Genomic DNA, 21737 nt, shown 5'->3' on the forward strand with positions numbered 1-21737 from the left:
AGCAGACTTGAAGCACAAGAAGGAGAGAGAGAGGTGTGGACAGCTTGTGCAGTGGAGTGTGGCAAGTGTCACAGAAGTCAGCACAGGGATTATGGGACGTGGGAGGGAACACTCCTTTCTACTGGAGATACAGGAAGGATGTCAGCACAGGCTGCCCGGGAGAGCTAATACTTGAGGTTGTAATGAGTCTTCAGATTTTTAAACTGCCAATACAGGAGTTAAAGTGGAGAAATGTAGGTTTCAGTTTTTCGCTCCCATGCAGCAGAAGTAGCCACCTGATATGACTATTAATTTTTTTAAAAATATGTATGGCTCTGAAGATGGAAGTGGTTTCTTTTGCTTCTCCCAGAAAACCAAGCCAGGTCAGTCATATGAAGATGAATAGATTCTTCTGGTTCTGGGTAGAATGTCGTCATCTGGGGTGCTGGAGGCAGTACATGTTATGCTGTCTGGTTTATTCAGTAATTGTTTACCTAGCACTTCAGTCCAGCACTGGGATGAGTGCTGTGGGGGAAATGGAGGGGAAAAATAGTCCCTCTGTCTAAGGCTTATCAGGAGCGGGAAGAAAAAATACTTCTGTATGTCCCTACCCTTTGACACAAACTCATTGCTCTGGTCACCTGACCCTCTGTTCTCACAGGCCCTTACAGATCAGTTGTCAGCTTCCCCAGGAGGCATGCGTCCTCCCAGTTTAGGTTAGGAGCACTGCCCCTGCTCCTACAGGATCCTGAGCCGGCCCCTCTCAGGACTGCATTGTCACTGTGGGTGACTAGGCTGTCCCAGACCAGGAGATCCTTGAAGACAGGATCTAACCTGGATGTGGCACACAATGGCCACACAAATATTTACTGGCTGATGCAATGACACAGAGCGCTTAACGGAAGTGCGTCTCTTCTATCTGGGCGGCCCTCCGTCCCTCCCTTCCCTCCCTCCCTCAGTTCAGCCATTTAAGGCTCTGTGCGACATCCTCATCTGAGGTGTAGATTAGCACATTCTGGGGCCTTTCTTCTCAGCTGCTTTGGTATACAGTAAGGGCATACTTGAATGCTTAGGTCAGATTTTATTTATTTAAATTTCAACTTTTAGATTCGGGGGTACACATACAGGTTTGTTACATGGGTATATTGGGGTGCGAGGTTGGGGTGCTGAGGTTGGGGTGCGATTGAATCTGTCACCCTGGTAGTAAGCAGAGTCCCGAATAGGTCGTTTTTCAACCCTCGCCCCCTCCTGCCCTTCCCACTCTTGTGGTCCTCAGAGTCTGTTGTTCCCATCTTTATGTGGGACACATTTTAAAAGCTTAATACAGACTGCACTCTGGTACTCAAAGAGTCTCATTTCTCTTGTAGGTTACAGTCCCACCATTTGTTGATCCTCTGTTTCAAAGACAGCAAGAGGTGGATGAAGAGAAGAGAACTGGTCTTCAATGTGAGACAGGTGCTTTGTGATCTCTGGGCCTCTTTTTTGAGACTGCTAATTGTCCAGTGATTTCTCACTCCTTGAAGAGCAACTGGAGTTCTTGAAGAGTGCTGATTTCGATTTTTATCTTCCTGTAGGAAAACGACATTCCATAAAGGAACTTAAAGAAATAGAGAAGGCCAGGCTGCATGCCAGCTCGCCCTACTTCACTTTCACTTCACACCGTGTGATTCCAAAAGAGTGGCATAAAGCCTCTGCAAGAGCCAGGAGTAAAACTTACAAACACAGGTACAGAGGAGCAGAACAAACAAATATTTGTTTAACTTGCAACTTACTTTATTTCCTACTGAAGCTCTTGTAACTAGTCACACTTTTGTCTTTTAGTAGTTTATAGTTTTATTATTACTATCATCACCTTTGTATTATGAAATACATGTAGAGGATAGAATAAAACATAAACAGCTTACCGAGTCCCCGAGTCAGTCCTGTGGAATCACCAGCCATTTCAAGAAAGGGAACCTGCCCCCTCCTGAGACAGTCTCCTCCCTGCCCCAGAGCTCCCTTCACTTTATAAGTGTTCACCTCCTTGCTGTCCCTGTGGTGTTATCAACTAACTTTGTATCCTTAAACAATATAGTTTATCTTGCGTATTTTTGAATTTCATACAAACAGAACCTGAAAGCATTTATTCTTTTATGACTGACTCTTTAAAAAACATCTTTATTAAGATGTAGTTTACAGGCCGGGCACGGTGGCTCACACCTGTAATCCCAGCACTTTGGGAGGTCGAGGGGGGCGGACCACCTGAGGTCAGGAGTTTGAGACTAGCCTGGCCAGCATGGTGAAACCCCATCTCTACTAAAAATACAAAAATTAGCTGGGCATCATGGCAGATGCCTATAATCCCAGCTACTCTGGAGACTGAGGCAGGAGAATCGCTTGAACTCGGGAGGCAGAAGTTGCCGTGAGTTGAGATCACGCCACTGCACTCCAGCCTGGGCAACAGAGTGAGACACTGTCAAAGAAAAAAAAAAGATACAGCTTACATACCATGAAAGTAATCTGTTGGGGGTTTGTACATGTACAGTTCATTGTGTGACTGCTTTTGCTCACCATTATGTTTTTCAGATTCCTTTCTGTTGTTGCATATAGCTCCAGTGTGCTAACTTCTGTTTTCTGATTGTATTCCATTGTATTTGACTATGCCATCATTTAAGCAATCCACTGTTGTGGACATTTGGGTTGTTTCCACATTTTGGCTATTATGAACAATCCAGTTTGGTGTTTTGGTTCCCACAATCCACATTTATTATTTATTTATTTATTTATTTTTGAGTTGGAGTCTTGCTCTGTCATCCAGGCTGGAATGCAGTGGCACAATCTCTTAATTTTGATATAATCAAATCTATTTTTCTTTTCCTTTATAACTAGTGCTTTTTATACATTATTTTAAAATGTCTTTTCCAAAAGCTGTATAGCCTTTTTTTTTTTTTTTTGAGATGGAGTCTCACTCTATTGCCAGGCTGGAGTACAGTGGCACGATCTCGGCTCACTACAACCTCTGCCTCCTGGGTTCAAGTGATTCTCCTTCCTCAGCCTCCTGAGTAGCTGGGACTACAGGCGTGCGCCACCACACCCAGCTGACTTTTGTATCTTTAGTAGAGATGGCGTTTCACCATGTTGGCCAGGATGGTCTTGATCTCTTGACCTCATGATCCGCCCACCTTGGCCTCCCAAAGTGCTGGGATTACAGGTGTGAGCCACCGTGCCTGGCCTGCTTTTATAGTTTTGCTTTTCAAATTTAGGCTTATCATCCAGTTAGAATTGCTTTTTGTATATATTTTATGTGGGGCCCAATCGAATTTTTTCCCTTTGATGATGCCCATTTTCCTCAGTACCATTTATTGAAAATATCATTTCCCTGCTGTTCTGCAGTGTGGACTTTCATACAAATTCAGTGCTGTTATGTATACTTAATTTCCAGGTTCTCCATCCTAGCCTATTTGTTTACTATAGCTTTCTTTTTTTTTTTTTTTTTTTTTTTTTTTTTTTTTTGAGACGGAGTCTCGCTTTGTCGCCCAGGCTGGAGTGCAGTGGCGCAATCTCGGCTCACTGCAAGCTCCGCCTCCCTGGTTCACGCCATTCTCCTGCCTCAGCCTCTCCGAGTAGCTGGGACTACAGGCGCCCACCACCACACCCAGCTAATTTTTTGTATTTTTAGTAGAGACAGGGTTTCACCGTGGTCTCGATCTCCTGACCTCGTGATCCGCCCGCCTCGGCCTCCCAAAGTGCTGGGATTACAAGTGTGAGCCACTGCGCCCGGCCTACTATAGCTTTTTAATAAGTTTTGATACCTGATAGAACAAATACACCAATCTATTTTATAATTAGCGCAAGTTTCATGTAGACATACACACATACAAACAAATCCCCAAACAAACAAAAAGTAATGGCAAAAACCACAATTACTTTTGCACCAACCTAATACTTGGGATTTTGATTGGGATTGCACTGAATCTGTAGATCAATTTGGGGAGCATTGACATCTTTACAATTTTGAGTTCTCTAATCCATGAACATGGTATATATCTCTCCATTAGTGTGGGTCTTATTTTATGTAAAGGAGTGGCTCTTAAATTGATTAAGAAGCTGGCAATGTTTGGAGACATTTCTGGTTGTCAGGGGCATGGGTTCTACAGACATCTACTGGACATAGAGCAGGGATGTGGCCAAATATCCTACAACAAAGAATTACTCAGCCCCAAATGTCAGTAAGTACTGTGGATAAGAAACCATGTCTAAAGGTCTTGTAGATCTTTGTTTAGATTTATTCCTACTTATTATTATATATAATTTCATTTTCTAGGTAATTGTAATATATAGAAATAAAAATGATTTCATATATTGAATTTGTATTTGGCAACCTTGCTAAACTTTATTATGAATTCTGACATTTCATCTATAGAGTCTTTTGGATTTTCTATGTACACAATATTCTTTTTATTTTTTTGAGATGGAGTCTTGCTCTGTCACCCAGGCTGGAGTGCAGTGGCATCATCTTGGCTCACTACAACCTCTGCCTCAACCTCCTGAGTAGTTGGGATTATAGATGTGCACCACCACACCTGGCTAATTTTTGTATTTTTAGTAGAGATGAGGTTTCACCATGTTGGCCAGGCTGGTCTCGAACTCCTGACCTCAGGTGATCCACCTGCCTTGGCCTCCCAAAGTACTGGGATTACAGGTGTGAGCCACTGTGCCCAGCCCACAATATTATCTTCTAATGAAGAGAATTTTATTTGTTTTCCATTCCTTATACCTTTGATTTCTTTTCCTTACCTTACAGTACCAGTTAAGATCTCTGGCACAAAGTTGAAGTGGTGAAAATTGGCTTCCTTGTGTTATTCTTAAACTCAAAGGGAAAGCTTTTGGTGTTTTTTGCGTTTTACATTATTTTAAAATTTCCATTAGTAAGTTAAGGAAGTTCATTTTCTTAGTTTGCTATCAGTTTTTTTTAGATAATAGATTTTGATGTATATTAATTTTTATGCATTTATTGATATTTATTTTTTTCTCCTTTGTTAATGTGGACATTTTTATTTTATTTTATTTTATTTTTTGAGACGTAGTCTTGCTCTGTTGCCCAGGCTGGAGTGCAATGGCACGATCTCGGCTCACTGCACCCTCTGCCTCTCAGGTTCAAGTGATTCTCCTGCCTCAGCCTCCTGAGTGGCTGGGATTATAGGCGCACGCCACCACACCTGGCTAATTTTTATATTTTTAGTAGAGAAGGGGTTTCACGTTGGTCAGGCTGGTCTCAAACTCCTGACCTCAAGTGATCCACTCACCTTGGCTTCCCAGAGTACTGGGGACTTACAGACGTGAGCCTGTGTGCCCCGCCTGTGGAAAATTACACTGACTCGTTTTTAAAATATTTTATTACAAACATTTTCAAATGCACTGAATGTAGAGAGTGCAACACATTCCTATGTACCTATCACCCAGGTTCAGCAGCCATCGACATTTTGCCTTTCTCTCTCTCTCTCTCTCACTTTACCCTACTTTCCCTTTTGTGCTCACACTTTTGTGGGAAAATTCTAGGTCTCATGTCATGTCATTTATACCGTACCATGTACCTCATGACAAATAACACAGAAATATTGTTTACAGTTTTCATAAATGTGCATCTTCTCATGAAAAATCTGTTTGCTTTAAGACATCTTTATTTCCCTCCTTTTTTCAACTTAATCAACTTTATTTTTCATAACAAATTTTATGTTCACAGCAGACTTGAGTGGAAAGTACCTAGAGAGTTCTTGTACACCTACTGTCCCCCAACAAACACAACCTCCCCCACTGTTGACATCCTGCACCACAGTGGCACAAACTACATTGACATTATCACCCAAAGTTCGTAGTTTACATTAGGGTTCACTCTTGGTGTTGTACATTCTATGTGTTTTGACAAATGTACAATGACATGTATCCGTCATTCTGTTCCAGTGTCACACAGAATAGTTTCACTGTCCTAAAAATCATCTCTGCCCATTCATCTCTCCTCTCCACTAACCCTTAGCAACCAGTGATTTTTTTTTTTTTAACTGTATCCGTTGTTTTGCCTTTTACAGAATGTCATATGGTTGGAATCATACAACATTTAGCCTTTTCAGACTTCACCTTCATTCTTAAAGGATGTTTTCAGGATTAAGAATGTTAGGTTGGCAGTTATTTTCTTTCAACATATATCTTGTTGTCTTTTACTCTTTCAATTGAGAAGTCACTTGCTAGTCTTACTGTTGTTCCTTTGAAGGTAATCTGTCTTTTCCCTGGATGCTTTTATGATTTTCTCATTGTCTTTGATTTTTTGTAGTTTTACGTGATGTTTCTAGATGTGGATTTCTTTTGATTTATCCTACTTGGAATTCATGGGTCTTCTTGAATCTGTAGGTTAATGTCTTTAGTTAGTTCTAGAAAGTTTTCAGTTATTTTCTCTTTGTTACCTCTGCCATATTCTCCTCTCCTCTCTTTTGGGTACTCTAGTTAAACATATTTTAGATTTTCTCACTGATCCCCTCTCTGTCTCATCATTTTTGTATATTTTCTATCCTTTTTGTTTTTCCATGTTTGGTTCCAGATATTTTATTATCTCTTTTGTTGTGTCTGTTTGTTGTTAAACCCATCCTTTGAATTACTATTTTCAGTTATTTTACAGATCTAGAATTTCTATTTGATTTTTTTAATTTTTATTTTTAGAGCTGGCATACATGTGAAGATTGTGCAGGTTTGTTACACAGGTAAATGTTCGCCTAGGTGATCAACCCATCATCTAAGTATTAAGCCCAGCATGCATTAGCTATTTTTCCTAATGCTGTCCCTTCCCCCTCCGCACCCCTCCTTGATTCTTTTTCAAATAGGTTTTGGGGAATGCTGTCTGTACTCGGGGCCTGGAGAGTTTCTGTCCTCCATTGAGAAACCAAGTGCATTGCTTGACTTGCCTCTTAGTGGGAGGGTGATGTTGAGAACAAGGTTAAATACTCTCCTGCCAGGACATCAACCAGACCCAAAGAGAAAAAATCCACCAGAGATGCTAGAAGCACAGAGAAATCAGTCTCTACCTTGGTACTTAATATTGGTGACCTGGTACTTGAAATGCTCCCACAGAGGAAGGTAAGAGTTGGAGATTGTCAACTCATTCCTGAAGGCTCTCCCCTCTCTGGAATTCTTTTTAAAGCTGTCCAGTGATTTTAAAATTCTTAATTTTGGTAGTAAATTTTCTGCTTTTTCTTCTCTATTTATTTCAGCAGGACTTTTAGCCTGTGTAGACTTCTATACAAACATGGAACTCTGTTATACTCTCTCAATATTTCATTTTCATTCCCCATCCTGAGTTTTGTTGGAATAAACAGAGCTACTTTGTTTATGCTTCCCCTAGTGATTTGGAAGTTTTATGTATTATTTCTGGTTTTATGGTTCCTTTATCATTTTAACAAACATTTTTATTTAAACACCAGTAAGTACACAATCCCCCCACCCCCACAACAAGACAAAGGCTTCTTGTCTCTCCTCTGGCTCCTCTGCTGGTATTCTTCCTTCAGGCTGGTCTCCTCCAATCCATTTTCTGCCCAGCAGCCAGAGTGGTCTTTTTAAAGTGATCAGCACTCCTCCACTGGAAACCCTTCAGTGCCATTCCCCTTACGACAAAGCCCAGGCCCTCAACATGGCACATGAGGCACCATCTGGGCCCTACCACCCTTTCCGGCCTCATCCCAGAAGTCCCATCGACTTAAAGAAAAGGAAGATTGATTAACTACGAAAACCTCTGGGTCAAGTCAGCACATTCATAACTCCCTGACCTGTCAGGCTGTTGCCTGCCTTTGCTCCCTCTGTCTGTCACTGGCCATTCCAGTGCAGGCAAGAGGGCAGTTATCACAGGGATACAGAACTCTCCAGCCCCTTACTGGCCCTTTCCTCCATCAGCAAGCCCCTTGAGAGCAGGGACTGTGTCTTACTATCTTGGTGGTCCCAGCACTTAGCTGGAGCATAGTAGATCATGAATAAGTGGTTGTTGAATTAATTAATGGAGGAAGAAAAGATAAGGCTTATTTCCCTCGATAGGGCTAGGCTTCCTGGGGCAGAAATGGTGGCAGCCCTGGTGAAATTCCTCCGGGAGGACACACCCAGAGGATGCCTCGTGTGGCTATTTGATGAAGTAAGAAAAGGACTTGAGAGCACGTGGCGAGGTGAGGCAGAGACAGTTTGATGACAAAAGCCAGAATCCTCAAAGGAAAGGCAGGAGAGGGGCTCGATATGTTAGCACTGGTATGTCACGGAAGCCAAGCCAGGAAGGGAGCCAGGCTGCTCGGGGGACCGACCGGGAGGCTGGAGCCAGGCGCTTAGGGGACTGACCGGGAGGCGGGTCCCTGCCTCTGTGGGGCTATGTGGCACTCACCATCACTTCTCTTCGTGAACCTGCTCTGTTTCTCTTTCATTGCACATGGGCTTTCCGTGCTTTCCTGTGAGCGCTGCCAAGTGGAGGCGCCGTCCTGCCTGACTTTCTGTTTTGAGCGCTCAGAGGCTGCCTGGAAGCCCCTTTGTCCCAACTACAGCCATAGGGATTGAAGCTCTGGACCTGGTGCCTCAGCCATGGCTGGGGAAGGGTCCCCAAGTCACCACCTCCCTAGGAATTGGGCCAGCAGAGGTATGGACAGGGCAGGCAGATTGAGGGGCAGCCACCAGTGGTGGCCAGTCAGTCGTTCCTTCTCAAAAGTGATGATTGAGTTCATTACATTAATCTTCAGAAACTATTTGATGGTACAATTCCATCTGTGCTGAATCGAGACAATTTTTTCTGCTTTTCTTCACAGTCCTGAAAAGTTCATCTGTGCAGACAAGAAACAGAAAATAAAAGAGAAAAAGACGACCGACCTAAGTCAGGCTGCATTTGAAAGGCAGTTCCTTTCCTCAAAGCTCAGCCGGAAGAACAAGGTGGGTGAAAGGAAGGGTCTGGTGAGCAGAGGCATGGGGCAGGGCTGGCATGCAGAGCTTTGCAGCCCCCGTGAGCAGCACATACTGGTCCCAGAATAAGCCACCGCCACAGCCCTCCCTGTCAGACAGGCACCCAAGGGCGGAGGAGGCATGGCCCAAGAAGAAAGGAGTGAAGAGGAGGGAGAAATGGCGGGTGGCCTCAGACTCAGCACTGCATCTCTGACAGGGCCCCTCGGGCAGGGAAGCCTTGCATGAAGAAACTCAGACAAGTGGTAAATGTGGGACCTGGACCCCACTTTCCAGAGACAGATCCTGTCCTTCCGAGGTGAGGGCCAACCTGGCCACAGGGGCTTTTCCCCCTGAGATTTCTTCAGCGCCTTTGCCTGGGCCTTTGCCCTTCTGCCACTTTCCTGCCATTTTCCACTTACTCCATCCAAACTGCACCAAAAATGGTGTTCTCCTTAGTCCACACACAACAGGTGGGAAGTTTTTGAAATGAAATTTATACCAAAAAATTAGGGCAAGATGAGATTTTTTGATATTTAAAAGGTATTTTTATATGTAGGAATTTTCTGAGTACAGATTTCTTATCTGGAGCTCATGGTTCATTTGACACAGTTTTCAGCTCCTGGTCTATTTCCCCTTTCATTCTCTCTGCCACGCCTTGTACCCACGCCTTGTACCCTGAGGCACAGGACCCTCCCAGGGAAGGCCTAGGGGGCTTGGTGGGCCACCGCTCAGCTCAGGACCTGACAGCATCACTCCCGCCCCTCACCACCACACACACAGGATGGGGGACTGCTGCTGCTTTCCAGCCTGTGAGCCTGGATAGGTATTTTGCGACCCAGCTCCTGCTCAGTCCCATCGCTGTCCCCGGTCTCTCCAGGGAGTAAGGGATTCTCCGTCTGCAGTAAGTTACCTGTGACTCTTCAGCAGTTTCCTCTGAGCATAATTATATCTGAGAGCACAGGGAGCTCCTCATTCTGTATATTTTTCAAATGTTCAAGATGTACAACGTGATGATTTGCTATAGGTATTCATTGTGAAATGTTTGCCACAGTCAAGCTTGTTGACATACCTACCAGCTCACATTTACTGTTTTCGTGTGTGTAGTGAGAATACACACAATCTACTATCTGAGCAAATTGCAAGTATATGTTATTAGTAACTGTAGCATCTGTGTTGTCCATTAGGCCTCTAGAACCTACTGTTACTCGTGGAGAGTCTTCACTATGAGTTGTCCAGGTCCTTGGCATTTTGAACAAAGAATTGACCAAAATGCACAGAGTAGCAGGGGAATGAAACGCGGGAGCGAAGCAGCGAAAGCAGGGATTTATTCAAGACAGAAAGCTCTGCAGGGTGGGAGCGGGCCCAGCAAGGGCTCAAGGGTGTTAAGTTCCCTGTTTGAGGTTCTTATCTGCTACCCCTTATCTGGATGAAGGATTTGGTTCCTGGCTAATTAAAGGCTGAGGTGAATTGGCGCTCTATGCAGATGAAGGGATGGACCCTGTGCTGGCTGCGGCTAATCCAGGGCACTCTCCCTTTCCATCTGAGACGTTGTAGGGAGAGTAGCCTTTGATCTTTTGCTGCTTGGCTTGGGGAGATGGGGTTTTCCTTTTGGTTCTGCTTTCAGAAGTGTGTATTAATTGGCCTCAGGTTCCCTGCCCCCAGACCCAGGTGTTTTCCTTTTGATCCAGCTTTGGGAAGGCAGCTCGAATTGGCCTTGGATTTCCTGCACCCAGACCTTGCTGTTTTCTCAGACCTTGCTGTTGTCCCTGTCTCCAGACCCTGTTCTCCTGCCTCAATAGTTACCACGGAAAGTTTGTACCCTTTGACCAACACCTGTCACCTCACTGCCCCCATGCCCTGACTCTGGTAACTACCCTTCTACTCTCGATGGGTTCGACGTCTTTAGATACCACATATTGTTACAGGAAAGGGGTCCTGATCCAGACCTCAAGAGAGGTTTGTTGGATCTCAAGCAAGAAGGAATTCAAGGCCAGTCCGCAGTGCAAAGTGAAAGCAACTTTATTGAGAAAATAAAGGAATGAAAGAACGACTACTCCATAGAGCAACCCCGAGGGCTGCTGGTTGCCCATTTTGTGGTTATTTCTTGATGATATGCTAAATAAGGGGTGGATTATTCTTGCCTCCCCTTTTAGACCATATAGGGTAACTTTCTGACCTTGCCATGGCATCTATAAACTGTCATGGCACTGGTGGGAGTGTAGCAGTGAGGACGACAAGAGGTCACTGTCGTCACCATCTTGGTTTTGGTGGGTTTTGGCTGGCTCTTTTTTATTAGCCTGTTTTATCAGCAAGGTCTTTATGACCTGTATTTTGTGCTGACCTCCTATCTCATCCTTCACCGTCTGGGAATGCAGCCCAGTAGGCTTCAGCCTTATTTTACCCAGCTCCTATTTAAGATGGAGTTGCCCTGGTTCACACACCTCTGACAATATGAGATCGGGCAGTATTTGTCTTTCTGTGCCTGGCTTCTTTCACTTAGCATAACATCCTCCATGTTCACCTATGTTGTTGCAAATGACAGGACTTCCTTCTCTTCTCAGGTGGGTTAATGGTCCATGGTATGCTTACCATATGCATTTTCTTTACCAGTTCATGTCAGCAGACACTGAGGTTGTTCCCATTTCTTGGCTATTGTGAATAATGCTGCAATGAACACGGGAGTGTAGATACCCTTTCAAGTTAGTGATTTTATTTCCTTTGAATATATGTATATACATCTGGAAGTGGGATTGCTGAATTGTATGGTCATTCTATTTTTAGTTTTTTTTGGAAACCTCCATGCTGTTTTCCGTAATGGCTGTAGTAATCTACATTCCACCAACAGTGTACAAGGGTCCTGTTATATATAAAGTTTCAGTGCCACAAAAGAAATACCACTTGAATATAAGATTTTCTTTTTAATTCTCAGCAAGGCAAGGTACTTCTAGTTATTATTGTTGACCAGCTAAAATTGGTAATGGCTATCTAAATTTACTGTCCCCATTGTACTCTTTGAGATGGAGTCTCACTCTGTCACCCAGGCTGGAGTGCAGTGGCTGATCTCGGCTCACTGCAAGTTCCGTCTCCCAGGTTCACACCATTCTCCTGCCTCAGCCTCCCAAGTAGCTGGGATTACAGGTGCCTGCCACCATGCCTGGCTAATTTTTTTTATTTTTAGTAGAGAGGGGGTTTCACCGTGTTAGCCAGGATGATCTCAATCTCCTGACCTCATGATCCGCCTGCCTTGGCCTCCCAAAGTGCTGGGATTACAGGTGTGAGCCATCGCGCCCGGCCCCAAGGCAAGGTACTTCTAAATAGAAGGGTGCGCCCTTAGAGATGGAGCAATGGTGGGTGCACACTTGGACAAGGGAAGAGAAAGGTTCTTATCCCTGACGCATGTGGCCCCTGCTGCTGTGTCATTCCCCTATTGGCTAGGGTTAGACCGCACAGGCTAAACTAATTCCAATTGGTGAATTTAAAGAGAGTGATGGGTTGAGTGCTTTGGCGGGAGTCAGGGCAGAGCAGGTAGCAGGTAATTGGAATGAGTTAGGGTGGAGCAGGTGATCAGAATGAGTCAGGGTGGAGCAGGTAATGGAAAAAGGTTGCTTTACGAGGAAGTTTAAAAGTAGAAGCCAAAGAATTGAACATACTGACATATCCTTTGAAAATAAATGTAGAACTTTTGCTGGGCGCGGTGGCTCACGCTTGTAATCCCAGCACTTTGGGAGGCGGAGGCGGGCGGATCACGAGGTCAGGAGATCGAGACCACGGTGAAACCCCGTCTCTACTAAAAAAAATTAAAAATATTAGCCGGGCGTGGTGGTGGGCACCTGTAGTCCCAGCTACTTGGAGAGGCTGAGGCAGGAGAATGGCATGAACCCGGGAGGCGGAGCTTGCAGTGAGCCGAGATTGCGCCACTGTACTCCAGCCTGGGTGACAGAGCGAGACTCCGTCTCAAAAACAAAAAAAAAAAAAAAGAAAATAAATGTAGAACTTTTATCTAACAGTCCCACACAAGGGAACACTTCTTATCTTTCGACTTTTTCATAATAGCCAACCTAACAGGTGTGAGGTGACATCTCATTGTGGTTTTGATTTGCATTTCCTTGATGATTAGTGACGTTGAGCACCTTTTTATATACCTGTTGACCATTTGTACATTTTTTGGGGGGCGGGAAGGAGGCTTTGGAAAAATCTCTGTTGAGGCTCTGTCCCCATTTTTAAATTGGGTTACTCACTTTTTTGCTATTGATGTGAATGAGTTCCTTATATATTTTGGATATTAACCCTTTATTTGATACATGGTTTGGAAATATTTTCTCCTTTTCTGTGGGTTGCCTTTTTGTTTTGTTTGCTGTGCAGAAGCTTTTTAGTTTGATATAGTCCCACTTGTTTATATCAGATCTTAATGTGACTGTGGTCAGTTCTACCCTTAATGATTGGGTGGGCTATACTAGTAGACCCAAGTGGACTGAGGTTTAAATGCAGTAGCAGTTAAGTTTTGCTTGTGTCCTGGCACTGTCCCAGTGGGTCAGCAGGCTGTCCCTCACCGTGCGGTCTTTCGGGTCCTGTCTCATGGGCCTGTGTCATCTTCAGCACCTGGCTTCCGAGGTTGCCCTAGGAACTCATTCCTGTCAACCTGTAAAGGGAAGAGATCGTGGATGAGTTCTTCCTGGGAGTCAGGTGTATGTGGGCCAGGCTGGAGGTGGCATGTCATTTCCTCTGATGTTCCCTGGGCTAGGACCCAGTTCCATGTCTGTCCCTAACTGTAGGGTGAAGGGGCATGGAGAAAAGTATTCCGTGGCTGGTCTGCCCACAATGGCAGGAGAGCATTTTGTGGACAGCTGGTCATCTCTGCTGTACATACCACAAAAAGATTAGTTATTTGTGGAGTTCAAAGATACAGACAGCCTTGTCTGAGAGTTGGCAGGAACCAGACAGAGTGAGAGAGAGAGAGGTAAAGCAAGAGGGCCGGCTGGAAACCTGCCTGAAACAGCAGGTCTCAGCTCCAGCAGGAGGGCTGAGTGTGGGGCAGAATCAGCGGGGGTCCTCCCTGCACCTGTAAGCCCCGCATCACTGCACCACACTTAGCCCTTCTCTTCTGTCACTAGGTTTTAGGAAGCAGACAGCAGAGACCCCGCTCCTGGGCTGCTGGGGACAGCCAACAGCACAGGGGTCCCCAGCCTGTGGGAAGAAGAGTGATGACAGCTGAGGTCCTGGGGCAGCACCTGGCCTCCCTGCAGAAGGTGGCCAGGCAGGGACACCCTTGGTACTGAAGCTTTGTGGACTTGACTTGGCAGTGTCTGTACAACAGTTAAAATACTCCAAATATACTTTCTTTCTCCAGAAGTGGAAATAAATTGCAAGAAATACCCAAATCACAGGAGTTCTTATTTATTGAGCTCCTGTTGTGAACCAGGAACCCTGTGAGATACTTTGTTCACTGAAAAGTTTTCGCAGTAAGATACTATTATCCTCTCCCAACACACAACGCTCTGAGGCTTGGTGAGCTGCTCAGAGGTGGCAGTCCCCTAGCTCAGAGGTGGCAGTGTTCTCTCATGCCAGTCCCTCAGGTGCCACACAGCACGTTTATCTCCTCCTCACATGCACTCAGACTTGGTCATCAAATTACTCACAATTTGGGTTGCCTTTTAAGAGAGCGGAGTGCCCCTCGCCGGCCTTGGCACCTGCTCCTGAAGAGCACTGGAGGGACCTGCTGAGGGGGTTTCTCAGCACAGGGGAGATGTCTGGGCACATGAGGCACATATGCCAGGTCCTGCTGGGGTGGAGGTACATAGACTCAGGCGGTACAGATTCGGGGTATGGAGTCTCGGGTTATGGAGACTCAGGGGGGTATGGAGACTCGGGGTGTGGAGACTCGGGGTGTGGAGACTCGGGGTGTGGAGTCTTGAGGTGTGGAGACTCGGGGTGTGGAGACTCGGGGGGTATGGAGATTCGGGGTGTGGAGACTCGGGGTGTGGAGACTCGGGGTGTGGAGTCTTGAGGTGTGGAGACTCGGGGTGTGGAGACTCGGGGGGTATGGAGACTCGGGGTGTGGAGACTCGGGGTGTGGAGTCTCGGGGTGTGGAGTCTCGGGGTGTGGAGACTCAGGGGGTATGGAGACTCGGGGTGTGGAGACTCAGGGGGTATGGAGTCTCGGGGTATGGAGACTCAGGGGGTATGGAAACTCACTCGGGGTATGGAGACTCAGGGGGTATGGAAACTCACTCGGGGTATGGAGACTCGGGGTGTGGAGTCTCGGGGTGTGGGGTCTCGGGGTACGGAGATTCGGGGTACGGAGACTCAGGCACACCCCACATCCTCCCAAAAGTCAGGCTTACATTTGATTTCTCAAGGGGCAGGTGTGCGCTCCTAGGCGTAAGGGGACAGCTGGAGTGGCCGGGTGTGCCAATGCTCCGTGTGGTCCGTGGTTTCATAGAGGTTGTCTGACTCTGGTCCTGAGGCTCCTCTGCTCTAAATCTGACCAAAAAGTCCTGTCGTATCTAGCAGTGGAGAAATGGCACTCGCCACAGTGAGGATTACAGTCCCCGCAGCCCTGGGAACACAGGACGGTTCTGTAGCTCTCGTTCCCAGTAAGCCTAGAGCTGGTTTTGAGTCATCAGGGCAGCCTTGCTGCTGACATCAGCCAGGCTGGCCTTGTGACCAACAAGCCCCAACCTTAGAGACAGCCAGCAGTTCACTCTGCTCCGTGAGACTGGGTCTGACTAGCCAGACTTTCCCACAAGCAAGCAATATGTTCAGTTGTTTTGGTTTCATATATCCAGTGACATCTCTTTACCTTTTTTATGTCTATATTTTAACCAATCAGTGCCCAAGATCTATACCTGAGTGAGTGATGGATTTTTATATCTGAATGTGCCGGTTCTGTTTCCCAGTCCTTTGGCCAGCCATTATGTTTAAACAGAAGCGGGGGCTAGGGTGGAGGCCCAAGCCCTTGGGACATTTGAATCCTTCCTGGTTTCTCTAGCTGCCTGAAGACCTGCTCCCTTAGAAATCAGGGCCCTAGCAATCCAAATGATTCCTTCAAAAGGACTCATCTGGCCCGGCACAGTGGCTCATGCCTGTAATCCCAGCACTTCGGGAGGCTCAGGCAGGCGGATCACTTGAGGTCAGGAGTTTGAGACCAGCCTGGCCAACATGGTGAAACCCCATCTCTACTAAAAACACAAAAATTAGCTGGGTATGGTGGTGGGTGCCTGTAGTCCCAGCTACTCAGGAGGCTGAGGCAGAAGAATTGCTTGAACCCAGGAGGCGGAGGTTGCAGTGAGCCGAGATCAAACCACTGCACTCCAGCCTAGGCGACAGAGTGAGACTGTCTCAAAAAAAAAAAAAAAAAAAAGAAAAAAAACAGATCTTTTCCCAGTTTTTACTCATTAATCAGAGGGTTTAGTGTGTAAGACCTTTGTGCATTTCTTTGCTGTAAGTTACCCTGAGGTTATCACTCGATGAGGCAAGCTGAAGGAGGGTCAGTAGCCCCCACAGAGATCATCCATTTCACCCATTAAAGAAACCCAGCCCCAGAAACACGAGGTAGATTCACCGAAGTCACAGAGCAAATTAGTGGCAGAGTCAAGATGAGGCCCTGGGTCTCCTGACCTCATCCTCAGTCTGTCCTTGGTTTTTCCCACGTACCAGGAAGGAAACTTGGTTTCATTATAGGCAACTTGTGAAGGTACCTTTTAAGAGCCTTTCATCTGGCTGAAAAAATTAAAAAGAAAAAAAGAAGCTTTCATATAGAAAGTAAATCAGTCAGACTTTGACAGAAGTTCCATCCATAAACGTATGTCTTTATTCTCTTTCTGTACATATGGGCAATGATAAAGCTTAAAGATGCATGTCCTAAGAAATATGCAAAAAACAATGAATTTACATAAATAATTTATACTTCAGAAAATTAAAGTTGAAAAATATTTTCCACATTATTAGAGTTCACAGTATTTAAATCAAGCTTTCCCACTTATACTCCAGACTATATTGTCTTAGCAGAGAGTGATAAAATCTAATCAGGAATAAAATGATCAAGTTTCTGTTTTTATTCAGTGCACGAGTAGACGCTATTTCAGTATCAGGCCGCGCAAGCGTCGAGGCTGCAGCCTCTCATCCTGACCCTTCCCCTCCTGAGTGGCTGTGACCCAGCAGAGGTCACTGGCGTGGAATGGTTACAGCGTCACCAAACCACTCCACGGTGGACACATTCAACCGAGCGGTAACATCTGGTGGTCTGATGCCTCATTTCCACGTAATACTTTTTATAGCCCTGAAAATGGAAACCTTGGCATCTAAACAGAGCTGAACATGTTAACACTAGGACAAGGCACTGTACTATGGGGTTTGGTTTCTTTATGGGAAAGGTGTTTGCATAGATTGCTAACTATTTAGTGTGCAGGAAAACAGAGCCCCCAGCATGCGTGGCTTTGTGAGGGGTGAAGCTGCATGGTGCTCCCTCAGCCCCAAGAGAGCGCAGTCTCTCATTCTCCAGCCCCAGCCTTGTGGGCTGTCCCGCTGGTGCTGTCCTACAGGAGAGTTTTTTGCTCAAAAAGCTGCAGGTCAAAGCGGACCCAGACCTCCCCGGTGGGGACCTCGTGCAGCAGCAGTCGGCGGGTCACAGGGCCTTTGCTTTCCTGTTCTGTTTGTATTTTTGCCACTGGAATTTCAGTACGACCCAGGAAATCTGGTGAATAAACACAGGAGAGTCAGAAGTCTTTCTTCTTTATAAAATCATTAAAGAGCTACATCTGGAAGAAATAGGATTCATAAAACCTTCAAATCTGAAACAAGGAACTTCTTTTGGCTCATGGCTGTTGAATATCATGAGTGGGCGTGTGGGGAATGATGGCAGGTTTGTGTGTGAGAAGCTGCCACATGGAATTCAAATCTCCATTCTAAGAATGCTCCAGGAGTGGTGTTCACATCGTGTGTGTAGGTGTGTAGGGAGTGATGGGTCAAAGACCTGAAACACATCTCAGGCCACCTCCCCCCCTGAGGAAGGCCACCCATGTGCTGCCAAAGCGAGATGACACAGGCCTGTGTCACCTCCCCGAAGTGGCATGGGGTCTGCACACAGCTGAGGCCCCTGGATCTGGACTCCAGGATCTAGGAAACTGGGAAAGCCTTTAGATCCCCTGGCTGAGCGACACTTACCATCTGGTGAAAACTGGTCTCTGTCAAACAGGGTGAGACACAGCACATCTTGGTAGAGATCCTTAATAAAGAACTGGCAGTTAAAATTCCACTTGGGATTGAGTGTGTCCTGGATGGTCCTGGTGGTGTAGCTCTGGGAGCCCATGCCGATTTCACAGTATGGGTTGCTCTTTCCTGAACAGAAACAAACCACAGACACATGTGGTGCATGCAGGTAAAACGAAGTGACTGACAGTACCCTCCCTGAGCAGAAGCAGGATCCCAGATAATGGGTCACTGGAGACCATGGCAGCAGGAGCCACTGCCTGGGGCACCATATCCCTGTGGTCTAGTAACAGGGTCTCCAAGTTCCCAGTGCTGACAGCAGCATTAACCGGGGAGTGGCCAAGAGCTCCACCGCCAGGACCGCTCCCCACGGAACAAGCCTGGGCGAGTGTCACTGCAACCTGCTGCATGCTTCCTCGGCGCAGACACACTCGGGAAGGCGGGCACTGGCACTTACTGGGAAAACAGTGATAAGAATATTGGTCCAATATGCGCATTTTAGTGGCACTGGACACACCGTTAGAAAGCATTCCTTTATTCAATGTTCAGAAGAGTCATCAGTGGCTGGGCGCAGTGGCACTTTGTCAGTGACAAAGTACTGTAATCCCAGCACTTTGGGAGGCCAAGGCGGGCGGATCACTTGAGGTCAGGAGTTCGAGACCAGCCTGGCCAACATGGTGAAACCCCGTCTCTACTAAAAATACAAAAATTTGCCAGGCACAGTGGTGCACACCTGTAATCCCAGCTACTCAGGAGGCTAAGCCTTGAGAATCACTTGTACCCCAGAGGCAGAGGTTTCAGTGAGCCAAGGTCGTGCCACTGCACTCCAGCCTAGGTTACAGACTGAGATTGTCTCAAAAAGGCATCAGCAGAAACTGGGGCAGGCAGTTATCATGTCTGTTGAATGAATCAAAGCAGTATTTACCATTTGGTTTGCAGGCTTTTAATTCAGTAGCTTCAATGACATGCACCATCAGGCGCCCGATGCCTGAAGTCTTTTGGGAGCGGGCTACAAAAGAGGAAGACAAGTCCCATTAATCTCTTCTCCAAGGATGCAGACAGCGTGGCGATGATGCTAAGCTGCAGACCCTGTCTTTCAAACCAACCATAACACTACCAGCTCCCTGTCCCCATCTGCCACTGCCCTGGGCCCAACAGCCCAGCATCTGGCTGCCCTGTGCCTTTCCCCAGGCTGTGTCGCCTGCTAGCAAGGCCCTGCTTGCTATTTCTGCCCTGCCTGCTTTCTCTGCCCGTCAGCATCCTACTCACCCTTCAAGATGCAGATGCACATCTACCTCCCAGATCCCTTCCCTCCTCTGCATCCAGTATCCCTCGCTTATGAGCAGCCCACAGCCTGCTGGGTCTGAAATCGTGTGTAATGTCTGTCTGTTCTGCCAGACAGGAGCCAGGGTAGAGCATGGACTGTTTTGATCATCCTTAGATTAACCCCTCAATTGCCTAGCAAACAGTAATATTAATAAAATAACACATGGTATTTGCGCAGCACTTAATAGCAGCTAACATTTACTGGATACTTACTTTGTGTTAGGCATATGCTAGACTTATGTAAATTATATTATTTAAACTGCATAATTACCTGATAATGTAGCTCCCCATTTTACTGATGAGAAACACTGAGGCTTAGAAAGGACTGGAGTGTGATCCACTCAGAGCTGCTAAATGGCAGGATCAACATTTAAACATCAGATACCAAAGTCCAGGCCCAGTTAAGCCTAGCACAGAGCCTGGCACAAAGTAATTGACAAATGTGGGAGGGACTGAACACATGGATGATGCACAGCAACATATGCAGATGCCGATGGGAAGCAAAACAGGCAGAAAAACCGGATTGACATCTTTGGCCAATTAAGAGATCATATGTGTTATGAAATGATCAATCATTGATTTTTCAACAGCAAGCTTTTAAAGTACCATTAAAATAACATTAAATTAGCAAAAGCTGTTTTAAACATACCTTTTAGGAGTATATAACAAAATAGGGGAAACCTGAATAAAAAAACACATAAAGAGCTGCAACTATAGCAGCCAGGAAGCTGGCGGGAGGCCCGGGCAGGAGGGCAGGCTGCGTGGGGGGCCCAGCAGGGAGGAAGGTGGAGATGCAGGGGGGCCGGCGGGGAGGAAGGTGGAGATGCAGCTGGCTCAGAGTACAGGCCCCCTGTGGGGTGGAGGCCACAGACTAGCCTGGCACAGCTGGAGATGCAGCAGGGAGGTTGGGGCCTGGCATTCATGTGGAGGCTGGAGAAGAATGCAGGAGTTCTGGTCTGAAGGCCACAGTGGGGCAGGGTGGGGTGGGGGGGGGTGCTTTACAAAGACCATTGCAGCTCCACTGAGCAGGTGAGTGATCTGTGCCACGAACAGAGAGGACATCACCAATGCAACAAATCTGGAGCCCCGCCGGCATAAGTCATATGCTGGCCCTGATGCGGGAGGGAGTTGCCTTGAGGGAGCTTATGGCCATTAAGTGAGAAAAGCAGGGACTGAGAGGGCGCAAGCAGAGGCAACAGAGGATGAGAGCCCAGAGGATGATCGCAGCCTCAGGACAGTGGGGGCTCCAGGTAGAAGTCACACTGGTTAGGGCAAGAGGGTGTCATGGAGGAGGCTGTGTTTGACGTGGGCCTTGAAGGATGGGAAGAATTTAAGGTGGGGGCAGAGCACTTGAGCTGGAGTGGGAGCTCACATGGGAAGGCCAGGCAGGGCAACAATGGGCTGCTCAACTAGGCAGCTGGATGGGCCAGGCACAGGAAAGAGCTGGGGATGGGGATGGGTGGCAGGTAATAGTGGGGATGGGCCCTGAGTGTGGGCTAAGAAATGTGTCCTTAATTTCGGAGGCAAGAGGGAAGCTACTTCAGCAGGAAGAGGTATAAGAGCAGCTCTGGAAAAAAGAATACTCCAGAAATGAAGAGGATGGGTGGCAGAGAGGAAAGAGAGCCTTGTGCTGCAGCCTGGGTGGGAGATCAGGGGGCCTGTGACACGGGGACAGGAAAGGGCAATGGGAAAGTGGCGAGGGAGGAGGACTGCGGTGCAGCTGACCAGGTGTGAGGTGCCAGGGAGGGGCCTGGGTGGCCAGGGACCACACTACTGTCCAAAGAGGGTCCCAGGAGGAGCTGCTGCTGGAAGGAGGCTGGTGGTCCCTTGGGAAAAGCCGACGTGTGATGCGGCAGCAGTGGGGCAGGTGGTTCTCTGGAGGGCGCTGTTCAGAGGTGCGGGCTTGGGGGAGTGTGGCCAGCCTGACCCTGAAGCTGGGGGTCGGTGGTGTCCCCGAGGGAGAAAGCTACAGAGGCGGGGGAGAGGCCTGGGCAAGGGTAGAAGAAGAGCTGGGAAGGCGGCCATGGGGTCCAGAGGGAAGGCAGAGCCTCAGTGACTGCCATCAGTGCAGGGAGCTGGGGCAGGGAAAGTGAGCTGAGCCACTAACTAGGCCACTGGTGTCACTGGTGGGGACAGGGCGTGGACTGAAGTCTGGTGAGGTGAGAAGGGGGAGGAGGCAGGGGCAGAAGGATGGGGAGAGGGCAGACTTAGGGTCTAGGCCCCTTGGCTGCAAAGGGAGAGGGTGGATGGCAGGCCCTAGAGGAGGGTGAGGAGGAGCAGCGGCTGCTCAGGAG

The 21737-nt window shown here is 47.1% G+C and overlaps 2 protein-coding genes across 10 annotated transcripts in view; one reads left to right on the forward strand and one right to left on the reverse strand.

The window, feature by feature from the left end:
- The window catches only part of FAM228A (family with sequence similarity 228 member A), a 49683-nt gene that overhangs the window by 13716 nt on the left and 14230 nt on the right, over positions 1–21737 (forward strand). Inside the window, exons 5-9 of one of the 4 annotated variants that reach the window (XM_030800238.1) lie at positions 1347–1434; positions 1554–1704; positions 6670–6710; positions 6831–7083; positions 8781–8901. In XM_030800238.1, the coding sequence (XP_030656098.1) occupies positions 1347–1434; positions 1554–1704; positions 6670–6710; positions 6831–7083; positions 8781–8901 (654 nt within the window). Of the gene's footprint in view, positions 1–1346; positions 1435–1553; positions 1705–6669; positions 6711–6830; positions 7084–8780; positions 10075–14021; positions 14292–21737 lie in introns of those variants that run through there. The other 3 variants (XM_030800239.1, XM_030800240.1, XM_003270580.3) reach the window with 3 other exon arrangements.
- ITSN2 (intersectin 2) overlaps positions 16698–21737 on the reverse strand; it is a 157129-nt gene continuing 152089 nt past the window's right edge. For all 6 annotated transcript variants that reach the window (XR_004027042.1, XM_030800234.1, XM_030800233.1 and 3 more), the window contains 3 exons: positions 19043–19126; positions 18073–18246; positions 16698–17602 (listed from right to left, as the gene is read on the reverse strand). Coding sequence is in view for 5 of the 6 variants with exons in the window: in XM_030800234.1 (XP_030656094.1) it covers positions 17445–17602; positions 18073–18246; positions 19043–19126 (416 nt within the window). In the remaining variant the exon portion in view is untranslated. The remainder of the gene's footprint in view (positions 17603–18072; positions 18247–19042; positions 19127–21737) is intronic.

The sequence above is a fragment of the Nomascus leucogenys genome, chromosome 19 (assembly GCF_006542625.1).
Source record: "Nomascus leucogenys isolate Asia chromosome 19, Asia_NLE_v1, whole genome shotgun sequence".
Classification (NCBI taxonomy): Eukaryota; Metazoa; Chordata; class Mammalia; order Primates; family Hylobatidae; genus Nomascus; species Nomascus leucogenys.